Here is a 20,056-nt window from a genome sequence, read left to right as displayed (position 1 = left end):
ACTCAAAGAGCTCAGGGCTTGAGTGACTGGCCCCTCAGACCGCTGGGTGGGGGGCAGAAGAGCAAACTGCGGTCCAGGATTCTCAACTCCAGGGACTGAAGTGCAATTTGAATTCAGCAGCATGCGATCCTGATTAAAGCCCGCTTGTGGGTCTTCTTGCCTGTGGTGCTTGCTTACCTTCCTGACAACATTGAAAACAGTAATCTTGTACAGTGAAGTTAGGCCAGAGGTAGCCTATAGATCCTCAACATTGACGTGTATCTAACTGAAAACAGCAAAGGCAAGATATCAGTCACAGCCCTCAGTCTTGCGAGTCAATTTCCCCTGATGGGGACTGAAGAGAGAATTATCAATCACACTGTGCTCTGCAAGCAAGCGTTGAAAACTGCCATGTAATGGGATTTACAAAAATCCAAATGCCTTTGTATCCAGATTTGCATGTAACCAAATGCGCTGATGTAGTTCTTAAAGATGAAAATGTCCTTTCAATTCAGACTCTCGCCGTATAGATGAAATTGGGATTTTCATCTCCGTTTTTGGGTCAAAGTTCGATTGTTTTTAGAATCTTCATGGGTTTTGTAAAGAAATGTCATCATATCAATTGTGCATCTTCTAGAGCGGCTCTTATTGAGGCTTGTCCGCTGACTGAGCCGCCCTCCTCTCCCAATCCCGCTTTCCATTCCTATGCTTAAAATACTTCTCCACACAATACAGTATCTAGTTTACACAATGAGAGGTGAGTGCTGATAGATACATCTCCAATTGGTTTATATTCTACTGGCATTCCAGCGCAGCAGGTAAACCTGTTTTCAAGCTTTCACTCTGCTAATTAATTATTAATTCATTAATTAAAATCATTGTCAGTTTCTCGTCCCTCTGTAGTTTGGACATTCCACTGAGCGTGGCGCATTATGTAGTGGTCAAACTCTTAGGTCCAGCTACTAATCGCCCCAATATTAGCAACACTGGACTAAATTGGAGCTGCCGGATTATGGGGTAGCTTCATCATGTTAATATGAACCCTAGTGATTAGATAGGCGTGAAGAGATCTTAGAACCATAAAACAGTTACAGCACAGAAGGAGGCCTTTCGGCTCATCTTGTCCATGCCAGCCCGAGGACATCCAGGTGCCCTTTCTAATCCCACCTTCTTGTCCTTCCTCTAATATTGCTTTTAATTTTGAGCTATATTAATTTTTTTTTCTCAGGAAATCACAGCAGTGCTCTGCTCAGAGCTGCAAAAGCCCCTAACCCCTAGGAAATGTTGCTGTTAATGTTAATATAACTGTTACTGATAGTTAATATAACATATTTTAGAATGGTTTAGATGGTTTAGAATTTTCATTCTACCACCCTCCACTCTGAAATCTTTGAGACATTAAACTGTATAAAATGAAATAAATGGTCTGTTATCCTTCTTTAATCTTCCAGTGAATGATATTCCTGATACCATGCCAAGTTTTATATATAGATAGTCTCAGCATGATGCACGTTACAGATTTCAATGGATAATTTCCAAATTTCTGAATCCCAGTTTCATTCATAGACACAATACAAACAAGCAGAAGCAAACACTCAGCTCCAGGTGACGGGATGGAGGAGTTTTAAAATGTACCACTCCTTTGAGGTGGACTTGCCAACAAATTGAAGAATAAAGACATTGGCTGATGAGATCTGGAGTTTCACCCATTGGGAATAAATGGGGAAAGGCTCAGCCATTGAAATTCTGTTTAATACCCAATGAGAAGAATTTAGTTCAAAACAAATTTATTTGACCCATTCAAATTCTATACTTTGGATGGAATGAAAAAGAGCTGAATTCATTTGGAGGGAATTGGTTGTCTTTGTATATGAAACACAGAAAGTTAACATTGCAGCTACAGCAGATAATTAGGAAGGCAAATGTTACTTTTATTACAAGTGGGATAAAATATATAAGGCTTTGGTGAGAACACGCAATGATGTTTACAGTTTTAGTTTCCTAACCCAAGGAAATAATTTGCCTTTGAAGAGGATTGATCCCTGGATTGGGAGTGCTGTTCTATCAAGAGAGAATGAGTGGAATGGGGTTTAAAAGACTGAAAAGTGATCAGATTGATACATTTCATAGAGGACAGGATAGATACTGTGAGGCTATTTCCTCTGGCTGAAGAATCTACAATCGGGTATTATATCTCAGGATAATCAGTCAGCCATTTAGGACTGAAATGTGAAGAAATCTCTTCACTCATAGAGTCATTAATCTTTGGCATTCTGTACCCCACAAGGCTATAAGTGCTCAGTTGTTGAGTATATTCAATAAGAAGTCTCACAACACCAGGTTAAAGTCCAACAGGTTTATTTGGAATCACGAGCTTTCGGAGCGCTGTTCCTTCATCAAGTGAGTGACTCATCAATTGGGCACAAAGGGAATTGGGAAATATGGGATTGAACAATAAAGCAGAGTTAATGCAGGAGTTCAATCATGATTTTACTGAACGGCAGAGCAGGTTCAAGAGCTTTATGGCCTCTTCAGGTTCCATAGTTTAGGTTCAGGTTAGGAACCTGAAGGGAGGAACTTCAATCTTTTGAAATTTTTTGTAGTGGGAACAAATGAGTAATTGTTTGATCCAAGAGAGCTCTATACCATATGAATAATGTTTTTAAATAGATTCATTCACAGCATATGGGCATTGCTAGCTAGTCCAGCATTTATCATCCATCCCTAATTGCCCTTGGGAAGATAGTGGTGAGCCAACCTCTAGAACCACTTCAGTTCATGTAGTGTAGGTACATCCACAGTACTGTTAGGAAGTGAACTCCAGGATTTTGAGCCTGTAGCAGTGAAAGATGGTGATGTAGTCCAACGTCCGGATGGTGTGTGACTTGGAGGGGTCCTTGTGTTTTACTGTATCCGCTGCCCTTGTCCTTCTTGGTGGTAAAGGTCACAGGTTTGGGAGGTGCTATTGAAGGGATCTTGCTAAGTTGCTGCAATGTTTCTTGTAGAGGGTATATACTGCCTCCACTGAACGGCACTGGGGGGGGGGGGGGGGGGGGGTGGAGGGAGTGAATGTTGAAGGTGGTGGATGGGATGCCAATCAAGGAGGCTACTTTGTCCTGGATGGTGTTGAACTTCTTGAGTGTTTTTCAATCTGCACTCATTGAGGCAAATGGCGAATATCCCATCACACTTCTTACTTGCGCCTAGTAGATTAGTGGTCAGGTTTTGCGGAGACAGAAGGTAGACTATTCACTGCAGAATTCCCAATCTCTGACCTTCTTTTGTAGCCATAGTATTTATGTTTGTTCCAGTTCAGTCTCTGTTCAATGGTAATCTGCAGGATGTTCATATTACGGGTTTCAACAATGGTAATGCTATTGAATATTAAGGGAAGATGGTTAGTTCTCATTTGTTGGAGATGGCCATTGCCTGGCACTTGTGTAGTGCAAATGTTACTTGCCACATATGAGCTCAATGGGAGAAATATGATCTGTTGGAAATCTAGGTTAAGAAAATGGATAGGAAGGGTTTTTCTCCAATACAATTCCATACACTTGGGGTGAATAAGCAGGCTTTTGCTTTCATTGCAGTTCTGTTCATTGTATTGATGTATCCGAATGTGCATAGTGTACAAGATACACACCTTAAATTCCATAGCTTTTGTAATGAAAAATAGTAAGAAGTTACACAACACCAGGTTAAAGTCCAATTTCAGAGAAAAAACATTGCATTGGAAACAGCAGAATTGGGAGAGACTAAAGATATGGATTTTGAGGATATTCTCGAAGGTGGGAAGAGAATTGGCAGAAATGAGAAATGGAGTGGGCGAGAGATTCAGATCTCAAGATTGAGAAAGTTGAAGAGATTGGCTTCAGATGTCATCAGATGTTTAGGGAAAATCTATCAGTCTGGAATAGAAAATGCAAAGGATATGAACTCAGATATGGGGCTGCAGGAGTTTGGGGAGGGCGGTTGGGTTGGCGTAATGAGGCCAAGGAGTGATTTGTAAATCAGGATTATGAAAAAGGGAGCCAATAAATGTTGGCATTTAAATAAGCAAAGAAGATTTAGTGCAAGCGAAGATAACAGATAGTTCAGCTTTGGATGTGTTGGAGTCTATAAGCTTGAGAGCCTCGAATATGAATGCTGCAAAATATTAAGTTAGCATTTTTGAAGGATTAAATCATGAGCCAACAGTAGGGGCGAGTTTAGATGGAGGAAAGTAGTTTTGCAAAGATAGATGTAGGTGGTTTTGTCAACGGATAGGATAGAGTCTTCAAGCTCAATTCAGGGTCCAAAAGGACACACACTTTGTGCACATTGAGATTCAACTTATGCCAACAGTAGGGGAAGGTATGGAATTAGAAATTAGCATGCACTTTGAATGAACAGATTGTTAGGAAATAGAGATAGTTTAAGTAATTTATATTTGTATTGTGTGTATTAGGAATAAGGTATAAGATTAAATTTAAGCTTAATTTGTGTTCCTGTATTTGTGTGTTACAGAAGGGTTAAAATTTCAGTTAGCTTCATGTTAAGCAAAGGAGCTTGCATGTCTATGGGTTTTAGTTTCACTTTAAGCTTGCCTGCATCATGATTGGGGTTTCATGATGTGAAAGCAATTACAGGGGTAAAAACAAACTAATTTTGCTTAGTAGCCAGTGGCTCATATTGAAAAGTAAAAACATTTAGAATTCAATTGGTACCAAGTATTTGAGAAGAAAGTAGCTCTAATTGCAAGCACAGGCAGGACAATAGAGTAAGTGGCAGGAAGCAAGTCCGAAAAGCTAAAGAACTGAAAGTTCCAAAACCAGAAAATGAAAAGAGGAAAGTCCCAGGCAGGCTGAAGTCAAAGGGACAAAGAACCAGAATCTGAACAAGATACTGTTCACTGAAGTTAAAGAGAAGGGCAGAGAGGGAGGCATCCAATTAAAGACAGAACTGCAAGGTACAGACCTAGTGAAGTCGGCTAGCAAGAAGCCAGACATCTGAAGTATTCCTAAAGTTGATGACACCTAATACAACCTGTGAAGCAGTGGTGCTCTGTTGGCATGGCTAAGTACCTGAGAGATTGTGTGGAAGCTTGAATACACATGGTGTTTCAGGCTGAGGAATTCTGAAAGGAGAGATTGAAATCCTGGGTGTGGATCCTTGGTGAAAGCATCTGAAAGAAAGCAATGTTTGGGAGAAGACTCCAACCATGTTCTTCAAAAGAAAGATTTGGAAGCACTTTGTGGAAGCCAGAGTGAGATCAATTGGCTCACAATGTAATGGCAACTGTGGGGCTTTGATGAGAAATCCACAGAAGTTGCATTGGGTGGCGTCTGTCATTTGGATTCAGGGTGTGGCGTGTCTGACCACATTTTGCCTATTGGTTTACATGGACTGTGTATTTATGGAAAATATTAGAGTGGTTAGCACTGCTCCTTTACAGCTCCAGGGACCTGGGTTCGATTCCCGGCTTGGGTCACTGTCTGTGTGGAGTTTGCACATTCTCCTCGTGTCTGCGTGGGTTTCCTCCGGGTGCTCCAGTTTCCTCCCACAGTCCAAAGATGTGCGGGTTAGGTTGATTGGCCATGCTGAAAAATTGCCCCTTAGTGTCCTGAGATGCGTAGGTTAGAGGGATTAGCGGGTAAATGTGTAGGGATATGGGGATAGGGCCTGGGTGGAATTGTGGTCGGTGCAGACTCGAAGGGCCAGATGGCCTCTTTCTGCACTGTAGGGTTTCTATGATTCTATAAGATATATTCTGTAACTTAAGTTATCCTTATAAATCTGTATATAACTGCGAAGTTAGAGCTGGGGTGAAGGAGCAGTGCATTATAATTCATCTTTTTTTGGTTAATAAAGGTTTCATTCCTTTGTTAAAAGTTAATCAGCAGTCCTGTGACTCTGCTCATCCACATCTCTATACAGAAAGAAAACGTTAGGATCTGTTGAACCAGGGTTCCATTCTGGGATCTGACTGTCCAGTAGTATCATCAGTTGGAATGGTAACACAATGACTTGGCCTTGTGAACTTCAAATTGGACAAAGTTATGGATTATTAAAGACTAGATACCATACAATCAGACAGGTGTTTGAGAAGTTGAAGATGGTAATATAGTGGTAAAGTTGTGTGTTATCAACATAAATGTGAAGGTGATTTTCATTCTTTCAAATGGCATGTACCTGAGTGCAGCTGAAGATTAACAGGGATCCAAAGAAGGATCCTTGGAATCTCTGAAATAACCCAGTGGCTAAGGAAGGACAAACTAACCAAAAACATGTGTTGATTGTATTGGCAGTGCACATTCATGCAGCTGTAAAATGACGACCAGATATTTCAAACATCTAATTGATTGTCACAGATACACTTGATTCAAGCTTACTTCAAAATAATTAGATAATTTCAAGTCACATTTGTGCCACATCTCAGACTGCACATTTTGTCCATAAAAAGAAGAAACACTTGGTTTTTAGAATAAATCAATCGTAAAAGATTGTGTGTGCCGTGAATTTTATATTGCTCCCATTCAATAAAACATAGGTTAGTTTGGCATGTCTGAAGGTCTCTTGCCTTTTGGTTACCATAAAAGGTGATTTTGGATTTTTAAGTAATTCAGATGAATGCAACATTCATCAATCAACCCTCGTGAACTCCATTATTTTGAACTGTTCCAGAGCCCACCATTGCTATAATTTTAAAGGGGGTGCAAAAAAACACAGATTCTTGGGGATGCCATGTACAAATATTTGAAGGTTACAGAACATGTCAACAAAGCAGTTAATAAAGCATATTGGATCCTGGGCTTTATAAGTGGAGATTAGAGTACAAATACTCTGTTGTACTCTACACGGGAACACCACCACTTTTTCAACCCCAACTGGAGTATTGTGTCCAATTCTGGAAATCACATATTAGGAACAATGTGAATGCTATAGAGAGGATACAGAAGAGATTAACTAAAATGGTTCCAGGGATGAGGAATTGACTTAATTGGATAAATTTCTCCTTAAAGCAGAGAAAGTTAAGATGAGATTTGATATAGATGTTTAAGTTCATGAAGGGTTAAGATGGAGTAAATAAAGAAAACTGTTTCCAATGGCTAAATGGCTGATAACCAGCGGGTACAGATTTAAGGTTCAAAGTCTAATATGGGACCTCCAATAGTGCGGTGCTTCCCCACTGGGATGTCAGCTTTGAATTCTGTCTTTAAGTGGGACTCAAACCCAGAACCTTATAGTTGTGATTGTTGGATGCCAATCATCTCATGATCTCTGCCACCTAGAAGAAGAGGAGCAGATGCACGGGAACACCACCACTTGCAAGTTCCCCTCCAAGCCACACACCATCTATGTCACCATTCCTGAAGTGTAATTGGGTCAAAATCCTGAAATGTCCTTCCCTGCAGAATTGTGGGTGTACCTACACTACATAGGCTGCAGTTGTTCAAAGGTGGAAATGATGTTTAAACACAATGCAAATTTGTTCACCTTTGTTTGTGCTGGAATGGAACATATTTCCATTTCTGGGACTGGTACCAACCAGCACATAATTAGATATAACATAGCCGGTGCAGAGGTGTACCTTAAACAGTAACAGTGCTATTTGCACCTGTAGCATCTCAGTGGCATCTGCAAATTAGATTACCAGCATAGAACAGTTTTGTATGGCACTTGGTTAAAAATGCCTAAACTTATGCACTGAATGCTATTTCTCAGCTGCATTTGGACACAGGTCTATGACGCTGCTTCAGCCGACTAGACCACCCTGCCCCTGGTTTTCCTTTTGAGCCAAGTCAATATGCACAACAAATTGTTTTTTTTGTTTGATGGTTATCCTGTACTTTGGTGGAAGAACAAAATGAACAGAAAAACGTCAGACTTCTTAATTTCAACACATTTAGGCCAACATGATGCAGGATGATATCATACATTTGGAACGAAGGTTGTTGCCATTCTCTCCACATCAGTAACCAGCAGAGTGAACAAATTTCAAACATGTTGTTCTTGTGTCAATGAAATAATGAAAATGAATTTTTGGTGGGATTGGACAATGAATCCATACTTTTTGCAATGAATGTATGCTGCACTTTTCCAATATTTAATTCTCATCTTAGATTCATTTGTATTCCTATATAAATGTCTAAATGAGGTAAAGGAGAAAAGGGGTACCAATACACAAATATCTAAAACTAGTTTTGCATGTTAATAAGGCCAGAAAAAAAATAAACAAAGCACTGGAATTTATTTCAGGGGGTTAATATTGAAAGGGAAGGAAACTATTTTAAATTTGTGTACAGTGCTATCAAGTAATGAGTATTGTGTGTACAGTTTTATTCATCATATTATATAAAGGACATAGAGTCCTTGGAGAAGATGCAAAATGATTTACGAGGACAATACCAGAGATGAGAAGTTCTAACTATTAGGGAAGACGGAATAGGCTAGGCCTGAAGAGAGAAAGGTGAGGGGTGATCTAACAGAGCTCTTTGCAGTTATAAGGGGGTTTCATATGGTGGATGCAGCGACTATAGAATCATAGATTCATAGAATCCCTACAGTGCAGAAGGAGGCTACTTGGCCCATCGAGTCTGCACTGACAACAATCCCACCCAGGCCCTACCCCCTTAACCCCACCTATTTACCCTGCTATTCGCCCTGATACTAAGGGGCAATTTAGCATGGTCAATCCACCTAACCTGCACATCTTTGGACTGAGGAGGGAAACCCACGCAGACATAGAATAGAATCATAGAAACCCTACAGTGCAGAAGGAGGCCATTCGGCCCATCGAGTCTGCACCGACCACAATCCCACCCAGGCCCTACCCGCTAATCCCTTTTTTTTAACCCGCTAATTTACCCGCTAATCTACGCATCCCAGGACTCTAAGGGGCAATTTTTAACCTGGCCAATCAACCTAACCCGCACATCTTTGGACTGTGGGAGGAAACCGGAGCACCCGGAGGAAACCCACGCAGACACGAGGAGAATGCGCAAACTCCACACAGACAGTGACCCGAGCCGGGAATTGAACCCGGGACCCTGGAGCTGTGAAGCAGCAGTGCTAACCACTGTGCTACCGTGCCGCCCTATGGCGGTAATTTGATTTGTAATTTGATTTCTGTGTCTGTGCCCTGTTTGAGAACAGAGACCACTCCATCTGACGAAGGAGCATTGCTCCGAAAGCTTATGGTATTTGCTACCAAATAAACCTGTTGGACTTTAACCTGGTGTTGTGAGACTTCTTACTGTGCACAGGGGAGGTGCCAGATGACTGGAGAACAGCTAATGTGGTTCTGCTATTTAAGAAGGGTTGTAGAGATAAACCAGGGAACTACAGACCAGTGAGTCTCACATCAGTAGTAGGGAAACTATTAGAGAAACATCTGAAGGAAAGCATCCATCTACACTTGGAGAGGCAAAGCTTGTTCAAGGATAGTCAGCATGGCTTCGTCAGAGGGAGGTCATGCCTAACAAATTTGATAGAATTTTTTGAGGAGGTGACCAGATGTGCAGACGAGGGTAGTGCAGTCGATGTAGTTTATATGGATTTCATCAAAGCCTTTAACAAGGTCCACATGGGAGACTTGTAAAGAAGATAAATTCGCATGGGATATGTACGTCGTCTGGCATCTCCTCACTGGCCAGAGAGGAATTGAAAATTTGGGTCAGAGCCCCTGCAATCTCCTCTTTTGCCTCCCACAGGGTAATTTGATAAAGTGGATTCAAAATTGACTCAGTTTTAGGAGATAGAGATTGATGACAGAAGGCTGCTTTCATGACTGGAAGCCAGTGCCCAGTGGCGTACCATAGGGATCTGTGTTGGGCCCCCTATTATTCGTCATTTATATAAATTACATTGATGACTATGACTTGGAGATGCCGGTGTTGGACTGGGGTGGGCACAGTAAGAAGTCTCACAACACCAGGTTAAAGTCCAACAGGTTTATTTGGAATCATGAGCTTTTAGAGTGCTGCTCCTTCATCAACGCAGAATCGCTGAGCAGAAACTGATAGCCGAGTTCTGCACGCATGAGGACGACCTCAACCGGGATCTTGGGTTCATGTCACACTACATGTAACCCCCACCATTTGGCCTGGGTTTGCAAAATCCTACTAACTGTTCTGGCTTGAGACAATTCACACCTCTTTAACCTGTGATTATCCCTCTCTCCACTTGCACTGTCTGTACCTGTAAAGACTTGATTAGCTGAAAAGGCTCACATTTCAACCATTATTTTGTAATCATTTCTTTGTCTATATATGCCGTGTTTGTGAAATCTACCTCTCCACTCATCTGATGAAGGAGCAGCGCTCCGGAAGCTCGTGATTCCAAATAAACCTGTTGGACTTTAATCTGGTGTTGTGAGACTTCTTACTCTGCCCACCCCAGTCCAATATCGGCATCTCCACATCTTATAAATTGTGCACTCATCAAATTGAGTAATGTTGCAACCTTACCCATGTACATTAGGATGACCAATATTTATTAAATTTTGCAGTGAACCAGGGTTGCATGATAGGGCTCACAGCAAGCTCTGAAAGGAAAGAAACTATCTTTTCATTCGCATTGACCAGCAATGATTACCTGCCATAATGCCTCTTATGCATAGAATGAATGCCTGTGTTCACATTAGTCTGATGGAAAGTAGCTTGTTACAATCCTTGGCCAAACCCTGGAACGTCGGGGAAGATCCATTTAGGGACCGATAATGTTTTGTGCAAAGTAGATAAAAGTTGAGATTCAATTCACCGGCTTTTGGAATAAAGACATATCCACGGGTTTTGAACAAACTTTTCTATACAAGTTTAGAAAGATAAAATGATGTGTATCTCATATTCTTACATTTAGGATAAGTTTGAAGCCTAATTTCTTGGATTTCTCAACACCCCCCTGCCAGATGTCTGTCACATTGTGAACCAACCAACCTCACTGAAACTTTCTAAGGAGTGTTTCCAATCTTCACAGTTTGAAGATTCTGCCTTGGAATTCTTGCCAAACATCGTTCCCACTTGGACTGCTTTAACATTGGTTCACCTCACAGAGTTTCAATTTCACTTTCTGAAATTTCTTCTTCCTGGATTACCGAATCTGCAATCCAGCCTCTACAAACTGGTACAATTTCAGTTCTTTGCTATTCAGCTAGCTTCACTGAGCTGGCACTGACTGCCCTAGTTTCTCTGAACTCCTGTCTCCCAACTGTATCCAGCTATCTATGACTCCAAAGATTTCCTCTCAGGGCTTCCTCTGAGCCCTCTTCAATTACCAGGGCTTGCACTGAGCTATCTTCGATTACCAGGGCTCCTCCAAGCCATCTTCTCAGCTCCTGAGAGCTAATTCCAGCCCTTTGGCTGCATGGAAGTTCTTCCCCCTGCTCCTGACTCTCCTGAAACTGACAGCCTCAAGAAGAGCTCTTCACTGTACCTTAAACTGATGAATTACCAAAACACTCCCAGAAGGTCCCACCCTTGTTACTGGCAGGAACCAATGTAACAAGCATTGGAACATCCTGTACTTTAAATGTCACGATCTCCACAGACTGCTAATATAACACTCTGGGACACAACAATTTCGTCACAAATCTGAAAAGTGAAATGCCTTTTTGACCTCGATTTTCTCTCTTTTCCTTCCTGCTCTTCTGTAAAGGAACAGATTCTATTTGTATCATTCACAAATTCTGCACCCCCGCCCACCCCACCCAGTATCTCTTGTGCCTCCTCCAATTCCTATGCTCCATCCTTGGTCACTGTGCCTTCGACCATTTTGATCCCTCCCCAAACCGTCACCTCACCTCCCCCCCTCTCCTTTAAAACACTGCTGAAAACCTAGCTGCTTGACCAAGCATATAGTCATCTATTAAAATGTCTCCTCCTATGGTATTGGTGCCACTTGTTTTCTGATTATGGCCCTGTAAGGAGCGAGTTGTTATTGATGTCAGGGATGTCATCTTTCATTCCCTCCCCCTGCAGTATAAATATCTCCCACTTTCTGTGCCTTTTAGCTTTGACAAAGGGTCGTCTGGACTCGAAACGTCAACTCTTTTCTCTCCTTACAGATGCTGCCAGACCTGCTGCGATTTTCCAGCGTTTTCTCTTTTGGTTTCAGATTCCAGCATCCGCAGTAATTTGCTTTTATTAAGTTGTTATTGTTGTTGGGTGGTGGTTTTTATTCCAAAAGTGCAAGCAGCCATTTTCTTGCTTTTCCTCAGTAGCAATGCATTATGTGTGAGGCTAGATGCGTGAGGGAGATGCTAAATGTCCATAATTCCATTCTGCTGCTCTAATCACTGGGGAATGGAAATTGCGAAAATCCAGCGAGATGGGATCCAAACACCAAAGTGCTCAGAATCAATCTATTTGAATAAAAGAAGCAAACACCAAGTTAGAGTGTCCTGCATGATCACGAGAGAGATTGGGTGCAAGATGCAGCGCTTGCCTGCTGTGTGTGGGCAAACCTTGCACCAGTGAAGCTTAATTTCAGCTCCTTTTACAGGATAGCTAATTTCATTTGCCAGCCATTAATCTTCTGGCGTGTTCTAGCTCATCATTTGGCCTGGGAATAGTCCTATGTCCCTATTCCACTGGAACTAGTCTCTTACTGTCATCCTGTTTGGTGTACAGGAGGCAAGGGAAGAGAGAGTAATTGTGGATGATACCATACCTACTTTCTTTTGAGAGCAGGATTCGAGAGGGTACTCAAAGGTACTTTGGATTAGAGATGTGCTGTTATGAGGTACCACTGTATTTCCCACCCTCTTCCCTTTTACGCCAACTATGGTTTCACTGCAGCTATGCCACCTGGCCTTACAACATTTTGGACCTATAGAGAGACAGCAAGCCATTCAGCTGCATAGTCTATTGTATCCTAACCCTAAGCAAATGACCACCTGTGTGCACTTTGCAGCAGGGATAATTAGATAATAATCAGGAATGATGGGAGGAATTTCATAACCTCATCGTGCCCGTTTTGCGGCAGGAAAATATTGTAAAATTGGGCGTGATGCGACTAGTGGGAATGGCGGCCGTTTCCCCGCCCGTTCCCATTTTACCACCCAAAAAAAATCGGTATGATCGTGACCCCGCCCAAAATGGGCAGAATGTCAATTTGCTTTTTTTTTTGCATTCGTCACAATGTAATTAGTGAGCTTCACTCCCAATCTTCCCAGCTCACCTGCCTTACCGACCTCATTCTCTGCAGCTGGAATCGGTCAGGAAAACACTTCAAATATAAAAGTCAGTTTCAGGCACCGGAGCAGTAAGGGTGAGTGAGGAGGTAAGTCTCTGGTTTCAAATCCACATGTGGGTTGTGGGTAAGGGAGTACTAAACACCCATGCAGGACCCTGGGGTTGGCGGGGGGGGGAGGGAGGAAATCTCTCCTGCGTTCTTGGAATGCCATGGCAGATGTTGTAAGTCGCTGCCAATGCACGCCACCCGCTGTAGCCAGTAAATGATTTGAGTGCCATGATTGTGCTACCGCACAGTAGCAGTGTGCTGAGGGGCCTCCCCCACTGACATCAACATGCAGGGTACCTCCGCTGACTGTCAGGGTAAGTACATTCCTGTTGGAGGCTAATCAGAGACAAATTAGTCACAGGTGTGGGGTGAAATAACATTTATTGGTCCCAATAAAAGTGCCTTCAAAATAAGTGGTAATATAAAAATGTAAAAGTGAGACTTTAAAGCGCTTAAATATTCTATCTAACTAGTGCTCTCCTTCACTCGTGCCATCTTAGTGCCACTACAACTTCTTAACTTTACGTGGCCTACCACTACATTGGGGGCCACCTGTCAATGGCAGCAGCAAGTGTCCTCTGAGACTGGGCCATGCTCTGCAGCCCCTCAGCCATGACCCTCTGTGAATGGGCCACATTCCCAAAGGCTGCTACCGTAGCCCGCTGTGTCTCGGCACTGTCCCGCTGGGTCTCCTGCAAGCTCTGCAGCCTCTCAGCCATGACCTTCTGTGAGTGGGCCACGTTCTCAAGAGCTGCAGTCAAAGCCCGCTGTGTCTCAGCACAGTCCTGCTGGGTCCCCTCCAAGCTCTTGAGCCTCTCAGCCATGGGCCCCAGAATCTCGATATTCTTGGTGAGGCCCTCAGCTGTGGCCTGCTGTCATTCGGCCGTGATCCTCTGGGTCTCCGCCGTGGCCTGCTGTGACTCCACCATCACTTGGAGCCTGCCACTCATAGTGATGATTTCCTGCCCCAGGCTTTCCACAGTGGATGCCACCCTTGCAGTGTTGGCCTGGGAACCACACAAGACAGGCAATAGATGGTCCGCCTAAAAGCTTTGAGACTTCTCCCAACAGCCTCGCAGTCAGTCCAGTGTTGCTGTCAGCCCCTCCTGCAGTCCCTGGCTCTGTTGCTGCATCTCCAGCAGCTGAAGGAGAAGTGATCGCAGAGACCCAGCATGTAGCCTGGGATCAGCTGAGTCCTCGCCTCCGGCAGGCCCTGCGTGCCAGAGGTCTTAGATGTTCCCTCCACCACCTGATGTACATCAGCAGATGTGTCATGTGCACCAGAGAATAACCCAGATGCCTCGCCACTAACTTGACACATTGATGTGAGAGTCTCTGGGATGGTGAACTGCGAGGTGGAAGCTGACGCAAAACTGGTGCCGGCCTCGGAGGTCCCTTCATCGGCTTCCTCTGAGGAGTCTTCCGAGCTGTCCGAGGCAGGGTGGGTGGGAGCAGCTGTCGGGGCCGCGATGCCAGATGCCCCGACGTGTTGGTGTCCCTTCCTGTAACACAGGACACAAGGTTAAGTGCAAGGGAGGGAGAGGAATCTGGGCTGCATATCTCCAATGAGTAAAGGATTGGCAGGTGCTCACTTCTATGCTCCAGCCCAACCATGTTGTCACTAATGGTGCGGATGCCCTCCTCTCCTGCAAGCTCCAGTGCCCACTCTTCAAAGGAGGTGAGGACACAGATCTCAGGCACACCAGCCCCTGACTTCACCTTCCCCCAGCGATTAGGTGCATTCTTCTCCTGTGGGGACAGAAGGAGACATGTAAAATCTGATGGCATGAGTCCTGGTGGGTGTCACGGGCTGACCCTCAGAGGGCAAGCACTGTGATTCTCTTGGGTGGGGGAAGGTGCTTGGTGATCAGGGACTGGAAGCATGCTCGGCGCTGGGAGTGGGGGATCTGGGGGTCATTTAGGGGTAAGATGCTAGATGAGGTTAAACACTCACCCTTGCTGCCCCAGTGAGGTAATTCCGTTTCTTGCGGCACTGCTTACCGGTCCTCCTAGCCCCTAGTCCTCCTGGTACCCCTAGTGCCTTGACTCTAACGCATGCTGCCACTGCTTCGCAGGCTGCATTTCTATTCCCTTCCCCTGGGGCGGCATCTTGCTGGGGGGAACAGGGTGTCCTGCCTTGCTTCCACTGCCTCCAGCAACCTGGCCAGACCAGCATACGAAAATCGGAGAGCTGGAGGCCTGCACTGCCTGCCTGTCTATCCGTCCTTGGGGTTTTTATGGAGCTTTCCCTTGTTAGAGCAGATCAGTTTCAGGAAGTTTGGGTGAGTCAGGTGCCCGTTGGAGCATTCCAGTGAGTTTAACGCAGTTTGCCTTGTTACCATGGAGGAGAAGCCAAGTCAGCACTTGCAGGCGTGCCGATGCGGGGAGGAGGTGGAATTGTGCCTCTGTGATGATCGGGGGCAGGGGAGAGAGAGGGTCATGTCACTCGGCAATCGGGGCCAAGGAGGTGATGAAGAGGCTATGTGCATGGGAGTCCCAGAAGGGGGGTAGATAAGGGGGCTGGTAATGTTGGGGGTCCCTGGAGGAGGGGGAGGCTGTATTTGGCCCGGGGATTTTGTCAGGAGAGCTGCTTTTTTGTACTCATTCTGCGCTTGTGCGGTTTGTGGTTCCGATCAGACCTGCAGGCTGTCTGGTGAGTTAAGCCCCCACCCACTGCCTCTGGTGGCTAGAAATGGTCTAGCCCATATTTTCAAAGACTGAGTGCGTAAGATTGGGAGAGAAAACCCGCCCAAAAACAGATCAGGAACTCTTCCGTTTTCATGCTAGTTGGACACTTCAAAAAAAATCTTGTAAAATTCCGCCCGATGATTCTGCCTTATGTTCTATCTCTCTTGCTGGGGACACCGGGGCCAATATAACACCCCAAATGATGTTTTGGTTGAGATTAGCTAACTCAACATATTTGAGGTGTTCTAGATTGCGTGGGTCAGCATTGCACCACATAATCTGTTAATCCAATAAGGCAGAAGGAAGGATATTGCAGAATCTCTATCACTAAAGGAAAACAGACACTTCCTGATTTTTTATTCAGGAATGGAACATGTTTATTCCCTTTTCCACTGGACTGTGACCTGACCAATACCTATTGCCCTGTCAATTTTTCTAAAGCAAAGGAGGTTCTTGCCATAATATAATGACCTATATGCATAGAAGTCCAAAGATGTGCAGGTTAAGGGGATTGGCCATGCTAAATTGCCCCTTAGTGTCCCAAGATGTGTAGATTAGGGGGATTAGCGGGGTAAATGCATGGGGTTAAGGGAATGGGGCAGGGGGTAGGTCAGGGCAAGATGCTCTGTTGGAGAGTCAGTGCAGATTTGATGGAACAAATGGCCTCCTTTTGCACTGTAGGGATTCTGTGAAGATGTTTTAATGGATGGTGTTGAGGGGTGATTCTTTTTTTCTGATGGTAACTCATATTTCCAAGTTGGAGAGATTTCTACATCTGAAAGGTGGCAGTGGTGTGTTGTCATTGTCCAATTCCTTCGAAGATAGAGTTCATTACATGTCCATCTTCGTAAATAAAGAGACACTGGTGCTGGCTTTTTAGATTGAAATAAGAGTTTTGACCTTCTGAATCCCCTATGTAAGAGGCCCCAGCAATTTTGAGACATCATGCAACATTTTTAGATCCCTCTCTCTCTTTCTGGCATTTAGGTAAATTCAGTAGAATACCTTTATTCTTTAAACCATTTAGGTGAATTACATTCCACTGACGAATTTGTGAAAGACAGAGTTATTACCTGATGTTCACACCTCTGTTTGCCTAGGTATGGAAGCATCAAGAATAAACCAGTGATATTAGAGAATCACAAGATTTTGAGTTTGTGAATTTTTTGGAGTTATTAAAGTTCAACTTGGTTCACATAAAAAGCTATGCTGGAATAGGATGAAATCATTATTGAAAATGACCCTGATTGTTACTGTCACCTGGACTGTCGGTGCTTCTCAGGAAACAAGTTTCACTTTCTGACTTAACATGACCAAATTCTGTGCCCAATGCTACAACTTACCCATACATTTTATTTTTAGAATACAATTAAACCAGTTTGGTTGGATGCAGTGGGTCACGCTGACCATTCACTTTGTACTGGAGCTCAGTGTTGTCCTGCCTGCGTTTCCATTGTTTCCAATTGGACCATACATGTTAGAAGGAATATGGTCTGATATCATTATCTTGGCAAAGTGTGGGTATCCAAACACAATGTGGAACCATAGTGTTTAAGTTAGAATATTTTTGACATTGATTAACTTAATGGTGAAACTCTCTCACAGAAGTTGACAGTTCAATAAACTCCCACTATGTATAAAGCATTCTTAAAAGTTACACGCATCATTAAATTCCTTTAACTCTCCTACATCAAGTATATACAAGTCAGACAGGCTATGGATTGCCAATAAAGTTAAGCCCCCTCAACATTGTCCCCTGAAGTACTCCAACATTGGTGTCACTTTGGTTATGTATGGAATAAAACTCCTTTTGATCTAGTCTGATATTTACCAACATCCCTTGCACGTTATGGATATGTGCTAAAGGTTCTTAAAAGTACAGGGCTAATTTTTCGAGAGAGACAGAGAGAGGGGACTTTTACCACATCAGTCTGTTTGAATTTGAAACAAACCAAACAGTGTATTAACCCGGTGTTCCATTCACTCCAGCCCCGCTTGCAATGCTTTTGAAGTTATCACAGACCAAATTATATCAGTAAAAATAAAATGCATCCAAGCAACACTTTACACAAATTACTCTTTGGAATGTAATGATTGTTATGTAGGCAAGTGTAGCAGCCATTTTGCAATAGCTTGACCAGGAATTTCTCCCACTTTGACTGTCTGCCATTGGTATATGATGGAAGGATTTACAAGTTGATATTCAACCTATATGACATGTCATGAATGCACCTTCCTTGGTAGCAAGTCTTGGAGTGGGATTTGAACCTGGAGTTTCTGGTTCAGAGGTAGGGACACTACCCACTGCACCACAGGAGCCCCCCTCTTCCGTTCCTTTACCGTTGCTAAATTATCATTTTGTCTACCCAATACCCAATACTGCATGAGCAGAAATTTCCTCTCATTAACTACTGGGAAAACCACAGCAATTGTCTTTGGTCCCTGTTACAAACTCCTTGACCCAGCCACTGTCTCACCACTCTCTATGGCAACTGTCTGAGGCTGTACTAGACTGTCCACAACCTCGGTTTCATATCTGATCACATATCAGTGCCATCACTTTGGCCTCCTATTTTCACTCCTGTAACATTACTCGATAATGCCCAACTCTCAGATTATTTGTTATGGAAATCCTCAGTCATACCTTTGTAACCCCCAGACCTGATTATTCCAATGCACTTCTGGCTGGCATCCCACATTATACTGAGACGTGTTATGATCTGAAAGGAAGGTAGTGATAAACTTCGAGAGAGTAGGCTGGTATCATGGACAGGCAAGTGGCAGAGAATGCAGAGCAGTGCAAAGTGATTCATTTTGGTGGGAAGAATGAGGAGAAACAATGGACGCAACTTTCTGCTCCTGCAAGCCACAAGACCAGAAATTCCCATCTGAGGTTAATGGACCTTTAAATTGTCCACCAAATTTTCTGTCCCACCCGCTCCAATTCCTGCAATGGGTGGGATGAGAAAATTCCTACAAATATAAATTAAAGTGCACAATTCCAAGGGGGTACAGGAGCAGAGGGACCTGGGGGTATATGTATGCAAATCATTATAGTTGGCATGGCAAGTTGAAATAGCAGTTAATAAAGCAGTCAAGCTCCTTGTCTTTTTAAAAAGGACTGTACTATACAAAAGCAAGAAATTTATGACAAACGTATATCAACCCCAAACTGGAGCATCACATCCCATTCTGTGAACCATACTTTAGGAAGAATGTGAAGATATTGGACAGAGTGCAGAAAAGATTGGTGTGAAGGTTCCAGCAATGTGGAACTTGAGTTGGGTGGATAGATTGGAGAAGCTGGGGCTGTTCACCATAGAGAAGAGAAAACTAAGAGGATATTTGATAGAGGTTTTCAAAATCATGTGGGGTCTGGACAAAGTAGATCATGAGAAACTGTTCTCATTGGTGGAAGGCCTGAGAACTAGAGGACATATAGTTAAGATATTTGGCAATGAAGCCTTTTTTAGGCAAGGAGTGGTTGGGATCAGGAATGCTCTGTCTGTTACTATGGTGATGGTAAATTTGGTTGAGGCTTTCAAAGGAGAATTGGATAATTATCTGAAGTGAAAAGAAAATATGCTAATTCCAGTCTCTTGAGCCATGCTTTTGATTGTCGTGGCCCTAAGCTCTGGAATTCCCTCTCTAAACCTCTCTGCCTATATTTCCCTCATTATGATATATCATAAAACCTTTCAACTTGGTCACATGCTCTTATATCTCCCCATGTAGCTTGGTGTCAAATTTTGTTTGATAATGGTCATGTGAACTTTTTTGGGATGTTTTATAACATTGAAAGTGTTGTTTCAATACAATGTATTGTTACCCTTATTACCAACCACTGTCCTTTGATATAGCAATGATTTTGAACTGTTTTCACCCAGGAGTCAAACAAGTGATTAAATCACTTGTTACCTTCTGATGTATTCTTTCAGAGACAAGTAATAACCAATAGTTAAAAAATTAATTAATAATTTGCAATACAGTAAATATACATTCCCTTAATAGTCCAACCATGGCTAATAAGAAGAGTTAAATACCAGTATTATATGAAAGGAAGAGGCTTATAATGTTGCCAAAAAAGTGCAGTAGGTCTGAAGATTAGCAGGATTTTAGAATTCAACTAACAAGACAAAGGAAGTTAATTAGGAAACAGAAAAGGGAA

General features: G+C 43.2%; 1 protein-coding gene across 1 annotated transcript in view; it reads left to right on the top strand.

The window, feature by feature from the left end:
* Positions 1–3,742: 3,742 nt before the first annotated feature.
* The window catches only part of rxfp2l (relaxin family peptide receptor 2, like), a 101,405-nt gene continuing 85,091 nt past the window's right edge, over positions 3,743–20,056 (top strand). The window contains exon 1 of the mRNA XM_078212069.1: positions 3,743–3,984. Within this exon, the coding sequence (XP_078068195.1) occupies positions 3,743–3,984 (242 nt within the window). The remainder of the gene's footprint in view (positions 3,985–20,056) is intronic.

Source organism: Mustelus asterias, chromosome 4 (assembly GCF_964213995.1).
Source record: "Mustelus asterias chromosome 4, sMusAst1.hap1.1, whole genome shotgun sequence".
Classification (NCBI taxonomy): Eukaryota; Metazoa; Chordata; class Chondrichthyes; order Carcharhiniformes; family Triakidae; genus Mustelus; species Mustelus asterias.
Note: the sequence above shows the minus strand (reverse complement) of the source record. Positions and strands in the feature narration are given on the sequence as shown.